Source organism: Leuciscus leuciscus (assembly GCF_965113295.1).
Source record: "Leuciscus leuciscus genome assembly, chromosome: 20".
Taxonomy (NCBI): domain Eukaryota; kingdom Metazoa; phylum Chordata; class Actinopteri; order Cypriniformes; family Leuciscidae; genus Leuciscus; species Leuciscus leuciscus.
The window spans coordinates 30,714,505-30,723,959 of NC_138744.1; the positions used below are offsets into that span (position 1 = coordinate 30,714,505).

The following is a 9,455-nucleotide window of genomic DNA, read 5'->3' on the forward strand; positions in this document are numbered from 1 at the left end:
AAATGTTGCACGGCAAAAGGGTGGTTGCAAAACATTGCATGCATAATTTGATGTTTTGGGTGTGGGTGTGGTGTGAATCACTGTGAGAGGTTAATTTCTCGAAATAACTGGAAGCAAATATGCCCAGATTTGTGCCTGTGGAAAGAAACAGCGATAAACCAGGAATGTTGAATAAATACAGCTACAAAAAGATGTGCATTGTTGCATAGACAAAACATTTTGAAAGAGGTTCTAGAGTTGTTGATACTGTCCATATCTGTATACAAGCTAATTTCATTTTAAACTGAACGCATTGCATTGAAGAAGAATAAGCTTCTCTGCACAAATCTTGAAAACCTATAAATGTACTTGTGTTTTATTCAATAAATATTAAGCTCAGGCATCATTCACTCAAATATCATGCATATAAAGTTACACACCACTCAAAAAAAGCATGTCCAACAGTCTAATAACAGCACAACAGTCACCTTGAACCTCCCACAGAGCAAATACGGATGGAAACCGGAGCAGTGCTACTGACATCAAAGCACATTTGAAATATAGAGTGATAGAACTGAAAAAGGACTCATACCTTCAATGAAGTTGGGGAAGGATTTGCCTTCTGGCTCTTGTAGTGAATGATCCCAAGTCTCTTCATCCGGCAGGAGGCCACGCTCTATGGCCAGTTCTTCCAAGACATCATAGTCCAAATCATCTCCTGCAACCTCTGTCAGTGAGGGTGCAGCAGGTTGTCCCGCAACAGGACTGGCAATCTGTTGCACTTCAATCACTTCCTCGACCACAACAATCTTCTTCCGCATGGCGTCGTCTGTGGACTGCTTTTGCACGTCGCAGGTGATCTCGTTGGCAGGAAGGGGTCCAGTGATGACAGGCTGTGTGGGGGCCTTGCTAGCCAAAAACCTGTTCTGCTTCTCTGAGCTCTGCTGTGTGTCAGGAGCAGCCGTGTGTTGTGCAACGCTGGGAGGTTCCCCTTGTTTAGGGAGGGGGGTGAGCTGGGCCGAGTCTGCTGTAGCTGCTGACGCTGAGGCTGCCGGTGCTTCCCACTGTCTCTGCGAGGAGGATGTTTTTCCTCTCAGAACCTCCCGTTTTTCAGCCAAGGGCTGAGCAGGCTCCACCTCCCCTTTGTGATCCGGGGCCTCATTCTGTACAGCTGTTGGCTTCATGCTATCCACATCGTGCATTCCTTCAGGGGATGTCTTTGCAGAGTCATTTGTTGCAACTTGCTCAGGACCCTCAACCTGACCTGCATCCTGGGCTGTTGTCTTTACCTCTGTCACTTTTGTCTCAGCTATAGGTGGAGGGACCTGTTTTACAGCAGGAGTTTTGTTAGAAGATTTCTGCTTTTTCTTCTTTCCTTTTAAAGGCTTTGAGGCATCCTCTGTATAACTGTCTTTTGCAACTTTGGCCTCTTCTGTGATTGCAGGTTCCTCAGTCTGTTTTGCTGGTGATGACTTTTGTTGAACAGAATCAATTTGTTTTGGTGTGTCTATGTTTGATTTCAAAGTTTGCACAACTACTTCTGAAGTCTTGCTGGAGACAGCTGTGGTAATCGTCACTTCAGCCCCTTTAGATAGGGACTGAGATTTAGGGCTGAGGTCAGGTTTGGGACCTTTAACCTCTGCCTTAACCTCAGCAGTAGAAATAGCATCAGGAATCTCCACCTTTTCATGAACTTTTAAAGGACTAGTGTTGTCATGTTTAGATGCATCTTGGGTTTCCTTTGTTTTTTGGGAAACAAGTACTCTCTGTTGCTTATCAGTCATTTGAACAGTACTAGATGCTGTGGGTGGCACTGCCGTGACGGCTGACTTACTGACACTCTCCTCTACAGAAAGCTCAAAAGTATGCAGTGGTAGATTAATCTCTGACTTCTTTTCAGCAATTTGTATTGCTGAATTTTCTTCTTTCTTCTGCAGAAGTGGCATTGCTGATTCTAGAGATTTGACAGGCACCTGAGAGCTAACAGAGGTATTTGACTTCACCTCATCCACATTAGCACCAGTCACATGATGTGGTGCAATGGAGGTCTCATCTGCTTTTTCGTTCTTGATTGGTTGTTCTTGCACATTTTTTTCCTTTGTGGTTTTCTGCGTTTTCTCCACTTTTGGTTTTGATGGAGTAGGACAAGGAGCATCCTTATCCATTTTGCTACCAATTGTGGATGTGGTTTCATGAGAAACATTAAAGCACACTTCTTTTTTAGGCTCTTTGTTGACTGCTTCAGTACAGACAGACAATATGGAGGATTCCACAGCTGTTGCCTCCACTGTTGACATCATGGTTGGTATATCGTGCACATTTTTGGTCTTTTTGGATTTCTTTGTTTTCTCCCCTTTTGATTTTGATGGAGTAGGACAAGGAACATCCTTAGCCATTTTGATATCGTCAGTTACTGTAAATGTGGTTTCTTGAGGGACCTTTGTAAATGCCTCTTTTTTGGCCTCGTCGTTAACTGCTTCATCAGCGACAGAAAATACAGGGGAGTCCACTGCTGTTGCCTCCACTGTTGATGAAACAGTTGCTATATCCTGCACATTTTTGGTCTTTGTGGCTTTCTGCTTTTTCTCTAGTTTTGGTTTTGATGGAGTATGATGTGGAGCATCCTTTTCCTCTTTGCTATCACCTTTGGATGTGGTGTCTTGAGAGACACTGACAAATAGTTCTTCCTTGGGCTTTTCTTTGACTGTTTCATTAGAAACTGAAGAGACAGAGGATTTCACTGTAATTGTCTCTACTGCTGTTGAAACAATCGTGCCATCTTGCACATTTTTGGTCACAAAGGTTTTCTTTGTTTTCTCCACTTTCGGTTTTGAGAGAGTAGGACCAGGAGCATCCTCATCTATTTTGTTATCACCTTTGAATGTGGTTTCCTGTGAGACAATGATACAGACTTCTTCCTTTGGTATTTCTTTGAGTGTTTCAGTAGAAACAGAAAGCACAGAGGACTTCACTGCATTTTTCTCCACTGCTGATGAAACAGTTGACACATCCTGTACATTTTTTGTCACCAGTGTTTTCTGTGTTTTCTCCACATTTGGTTCTGATGTAATAGGATGAAGAGCATCTTTACCCATTTTGCTATTATCTGCTACTGTGGATGTGGTTTTCTTAGAGACCTTAATAAACCCCTCTTCCATGGGCTTTTCTTTTGCCGCTTCAGTAGGGACAGAAGACACAGAGGATTCATCTGCTATTGTGCCCATTGTTGATGAAACATTTGAAACATCCAGCACATTTTTGGCCACAATAGTTTTCTGTGTTTGAGCCACCTTGGGTTTTGAAGGAGTATGTTGAGGAACATCCTTAGCTGTTTTTCTATCAACTATTACAGTGGACGTGGTTTTCTGGGAGACCTTCATAAACACCTCTTCCTTGGGCTTTTCTTTGACTGCTTCAGTATGGACAGAAAACACAGTGGATTCCACTGCAATTGTTCCCTCTGCTGATGAAACAGTTGACACATCCTGCATATTTTTCATCACAAGGGTTTTCTGTGTTTTCTCCACCTTCGGTTTTGAGGGAGTAGGACGACGAGCATCCCAGGCAGTTTTGCTGTTGTCAGTTGCTGTGGATGTTGTTTCATGAGAGACCTTGATAGGCACTTCTTCTTTTGGCTTTTCTTTGGCTACTTCACTATGGACATAAATCAAAGAGGATTCCACTGCTGTTGCCCCCAGGGTTGACGAATCTGAGCTCAAATGAGCCTTTTGCGGTTTCTGAATGAATCCTGTCTTGGTGCATTCCACCATCTTTTCCTGTTCAACTGGCTTAGCATGGCGAGTTTCATTAGAAGGCATATGAGAGACTGAATGCATAGCAACCTTCCTCCTAGCACTTGGTTCCATCTCTTTGGTGTAATCACGAGTATCAGAAAGCATTGGCTGCTCTTTGGATTCCCATGATCCTTTGGGTTTGATCTGACTGCTAGCCACTGGGCGACCTCTAAATCTTGGTGTTCTGTCATTGGATTCAGTAATTTCAGGTTCATCCATGCTCATTATTTTGCGACGGTACCCCTGTCGATCCATCAGAGCCTCTTGTTTTTCTGCACCCATTTTGCCGGGTTTGGGAACATAAGAAGTTGGCCCCTCAACAGATTGAACCCGTTCCGCCTTGCGGGCGATGGCCAGAGTGGCAGCTGGCCGTCGTACTCTCTGTAGAGGAGTGGGCACAATCTCTGGAGGCAGATGTAGGTAATCACGCAAGTATACAATCCCTGTATTAGTAAGGTACCAGTAGAAATGCTTCCACGTAAAGGTCTCCCTTACATATCCCCTGGATTTCAGCGAGCCCATGGCTCTAATCACCTGCAGGTTTGCCACACCAGGAATCTCAGGGTGCATGGTCTGAGGGCGCTTGTCTTTCTTGGCCACCATGACGCCATCCCGAAACAGACGCTCATAGATGGCCTTCAGGTTGTCAAGGGGCATTACCATTCCAGCAACCATTGTGCTTCCTTAGTCTTGCAGCGTCTGAGTAAACAGGAAGAGCTTTGCCAAAGAAGAACAAATCACTGAATGACCTCACTCTCCAGGGTCCTGAGGCAGAGCCTGCTGCCACGTGCTGCCAATTCAATCAAAAAAGACACTAAAAATAAATACAACCTGTCTGTTCGTTGTTGTTTAGCTAACTTCTTCCTCATCAAAAGGGTTTCTTCTTTCTTCTCAAACTTTCTCAGAGGCAAAGGAAAAACTTAGAAAAGGAAAACTGTTCTCTCCTTCACTCAGCCTTCCTTGGAAGTGAGCATAGTCCGAACTGGCAGAGCTGCAATGAGAGGGGGTGTGTGTAAAAGAGAAAGAGAGAGAGTACTATGATCCAGTCGGCCCCTCCTACCTCGCTTGAGCAAGGAAGAAACTGCTAAAATCAAACTGCCTGGTCGGCAGACTCTTAGCAGTTGTGAATGGCTTGATGTAAACACTTGCGAAGATAATTGCCAAAAGTGTAGGAAGCAAAAATAGATCTCTAAAAATGGAAGAAAAGAAGAAGTGCTCCTTCAGCACACCTATGTCTCATTGAAGCATATGTGCTACACGGTCTAGGAACCACCCACAATGGTGCACAGCACATGTTACACACCCCCGGGGTATGTTGGACCATCTCAGAGAGTAGATTGGTCAATGAGAAGCTAGGTTTGAGAAAAGGAGACACCCTTCACGTAAGTCATCCAATAGGTGAAAGATACAGTTATTAACACCTACCTTAGGCAATCAGGGTTTACACACTTCAGATCGTGTGTCGGGGCACTCCTTTTTCCCTAGAGACACTTGAATTCCTCAGAAAATGCCTTACAGCAAGAACTTTGGTTTTGTGATTAATAGGTTGACAAAGAACATTTGAACATGAATGGCTGACTTAACTGATGAATCAGTGCAGATACTGCACAGGAAGAAAGTACGAGACAGCAGGGACTCAAGTGGAAAAGTACACTAAAAGCATGTTATTATAAGCGCAATCACATGCAGAAAAAATAAGCAGGCAGAAGAACACATGTTACTGTTTAGCTAGTTTTAAACTGAAGCTAATTTCAAATGAGTAGCTGGATGATGTTTTGCATACTGATACATTTGTATATTTCTATACAGCAAAATCCATCTTTAATTATGGAGTTAAAAGATGATAAAAGACCGTAGCATTACACTAAGCACGTTTTTACAAGCACTGTTGGCAGTACAATGATGTGATGCAACAGTTTGAAAGAACGGATAAAGAATTCATCTAGGGCTCTATATATCTCAATCTCAATATAGCTGTTGAATTTGAGTTTCCTATGAGAGAGTCTACTATATAAAGAACCATGCTTTGCTGCTAACCTTTCAAAGGAACCATGAACATGGTGTCTGATTTTGAGGGAGTAGGACAGGGATAGACACAGACAGATGCAGAGACAGAGAGCAGAAGCAGTGAGAGTGTAGAGTTGCACTGATTGTCTCTAATGCCTTCTGGAAAAACTGAATATGCTTCTTAATGACCACTGCAATTACCAGTTTTCTGAGTATATCTGGTTGGAATAAATGGTAGGGATATGCCATGCACACCCCCTCATACCTCAAACGGAAAATGTTTTTGTTTTAATTGCCATGGAAACAGTCAGACAGTGTGTCAGTTCCGGGAAACTCAAATATCCTCTTTCACGTCGCTCCAACGCCATGAAAATAACTTGTGGGCAGCTGTGCAGGACATCACAGCACACTTAACTAAGAACAACCTCTCTGTCATAATCAGCACAGATGAATGCAGTCTGGGAATAGGCAGTGCATATGATGTGATTGATTAATATACACTCATTAAAGCCAATGGCTGTGTCTGAAACTACTTTTTTATTAGAATTTATGTTTATAATTTATATTTGGTTCATTATAAAGTTCAATTGTTATTAATTATTATGGAGATTATTATTTTTTTACTTACACTACCGTTCAAAATTTTGGGGTCAGTGGGATTTAATTTTTAATTTTTTTTAATTAATTCTATTCAGCAAAGATGATTGATTAAGTGAAAGTAAAAGTAATTTATAATATACAAAAGATTCCTATTAAAATGTTTTGCTCTATTGTCTAACTACTTTTAAAACATTGATTTCAATTAACATTTATTTAACATTATAATAATATTTCACAATATTACAGTTTTGTTCTGCTTATATATTTTTGATCAAATAAATGCAGCCTTGGTGAGCACAAGAGACTTCTTAAAAAAAAACTAAAAAAACATAACCCTAAGCCTTACCAATACCAAACAATTAACCTGTAGTGAGTTATTTAAAATTTGATTAACTAATAGCTAATAATAATTTGAACATAAAACAGACCTAGAAAGAGCAATAAAGGATTTCTATATGTTTTCTTGCTTGGCTGTTTGTAAAAAAATCTGTCAGACAGGCTCAGCAAAAAATGTAATGGTTTTATAAACACTTTAAGCTATGAAATGAAAGATGTACTCCATTTTACAACAACACAAAATTGTATACATTTCAGAACTTGTTTCCATTTGGACAAAAAAAGTTTGTTTGTAAGGCTTCATTAGTTGAAGACTGTTATAAAACAATCTTTGGGTAATCAGAGAGAGTTAGTAAATACACATACAAATATTAACCATAACCTCTACTCTAATTTAAAAAAAAAAAAAAAAAAAAAAAAAAAAGATCCTCCAGAAGTAAAATTTCTTCATACTGAATAAGCAGTGGTGATTCACTGATCATTATTTGTTCCTCAATTATTCCCATGTGAGTCATTAGAGGTGCTTAGAGCTCACATTCACATGTGACTGATTTCAAAATGTGTAACAGTTTAGAAAAACCGGATACTGTACATGAAATGAAGATAAGTGATAAAGAGGCTGGAGAATGAATTCGAGGTCACCTAATATAATTTATTGAAGAATCCAGCTCTCCATTTGGATCACTTCAGCTCTTTGTGAGTGATCCCAGTTTGCCCAGAATAGATATTATCTGGCTCTCTTCCCACTGTAAAGTGTTCACTAGGGCTCAGAAACACGTGCCTTCCTCCCTCAGCCTGCTGACAAAGGTCGACATGACCCAGAAGTCAGTTTTGCATGTGTCCGAGGCAACAGAGACCTGTCAGCTCAGCTGGGATATAATTAAAGACTTTTTTTAAATATACTCATTAAATTTCATTTTCAACTTTCCAACGACTTCTTCCAAGTCACTTACAGTCTTAAAAGAGATGCAAATTCTGATGAGACGTGAATGAAATCAGATCTGAATTTGTCAGAATTTATATAGAATTTGTCAGTCACTTCAGGGCTTCGGAAGCCTTATCTTTGTTGCATGGATGTTTATGATTTATATTCAGATCATCTTCTGAAGAATCTAAACTGAATACTCTTTCAGATCTGCTGAATGAACAGTTGAATATGATTTGCAATAATGATGCAGAATGCAAATCAACCTGAGAACAAAGAACACAAACCTACTATTAACAGCCTCTCTAAAGTACACACTACACTATCCATATCCTTATCTATATCACACCACATATCTGCTAACAACAAAGTCAACAAATAATTTTTCTTTTTCATTTAGTCTCTAAAACAAGTTAAAACAGAGAATGAACGAGAGAAAAAAAAAGATAATAGTTAGTAAAATAATATATAAATAGATCATCCTTCAAATGTATTGAAGGGTTAAATCACCTAAAAATAGAAATTCTTTCATCTTTTATTCACTCTTAAACCTGCATGAGTCTCTTTGGTTTTCAAAGATATTTTGAAGAATGTTAAAAAGTTTCTAGTCCCCGTTGACTCCCATAGTATTTTTATTTTATTTTATGGAAGGCCCATCAACTGATTGGTTACACACATTCTTCAAAAATATCTTTGTTTGTGTTCAACAAAATAAAAACTCATACAGGTTTAGAACAACTTGAGGGTGAATAAATGATGCCAATTTTTATTTTTGGGTGAACTATCCCTTTAAGTTAGACACATTATAATTAGGAAGCAGATAATACATTTAGACTTTTAAAAGTTCATGCTCTTAGCCCAAGTGGAGTTGGGGACAGGGATTCAGCTGTGCCAAGTGAAAAAGTGCCGACACCAGTGCGGCCTATCCCGTCAGAAGACATGGTGTCACCTCTAACCTTCAGCACCTGTTCACAACCCAGAGGAAACTCAATCTCCTGCTGTTCTCAGCTGATCAGGAACCTTATATGGAGGGAATCAAGGATTCTGATGCATCTGGAGAGGTCAAATATGATCCTAACACCATGTCCTGACTCGATAAAGGGTATCTTTTCCATGATAATCAGAGTTTTTGTCTATACCTTTTAATGCGAGTTTCAATATAATTTTGAGTGACCTTTATAGCCGTACTGAAAGCGACAATGGATAATTCACCTCAGATTTTTAAAACAAATGAAAGGAACCCAAGAAAGTTCAAACTGTGAACAAACAAGTATATTCTATGATTGTTTCAGTCACTCAGTATGTATTTTTAATCATATGACAATGGTGTACTATTTATTTGTTGGATTAAGTGCTTATCCATTTTGTTGCGAGTGCAGTGCGCTTGCAGAGAAAGCTCCGCCCACACGCTATTCTGATTGGCTGTGATTTTGGATTGATTTAGTCATGTCTCAGTCGCATTGCATCTGGTGTGGACAGACAAATTGTTTGCTGGAATCTTATTGCGTCTGGTTAGGACAAACACTGTGTCTGTCAATAACTGCAATGTGGTTCTGAAGCTTATCATATGATCTTAAGGAAGTAAACATCATTACAGTGTTTGGAAAAATTGCCCCAAATGTGTCTATGTTGAACAATCGCCAACCCATTAACACAGCTGAGGTCAAGCATTTCTTATCATACCGTCTATTAATTTCCTGTTGTACTTATACTCCCATTTGCAACACTCAAAACAACCAATCTCACTTGTGACCAAGAGTCATTTGGCGCTCAATGAGGCATACACTAATAAGAATGATGCTTACCTTAGTAAA

At 40.0% G+C, this 9,455-nt stretch overlaps 1 protein-coding gene across 1 annotated transcript in view; it reads right to left on the bottom strand.

Moving 5' to 3' along the window:
* The window catches only part of plecb (plectin b), a 79,058-nt gene extending 72,695 nt beyond the window's left edge, over positions 1-6,363 (bottom strand). Inside the window, 1 exon segment of the mRNA XM_082150211.1 lies at positions 572-6,363. Within this exon segment, the coding sequence (XP_082006337.1) occupies positions 572-4,448 (3,877 nt within the window). The 5' untranslated portion in view covers positions 4,449-6,363.
* Positions 6,364-9,455: the final 3,092 nt, after the last annotated feature.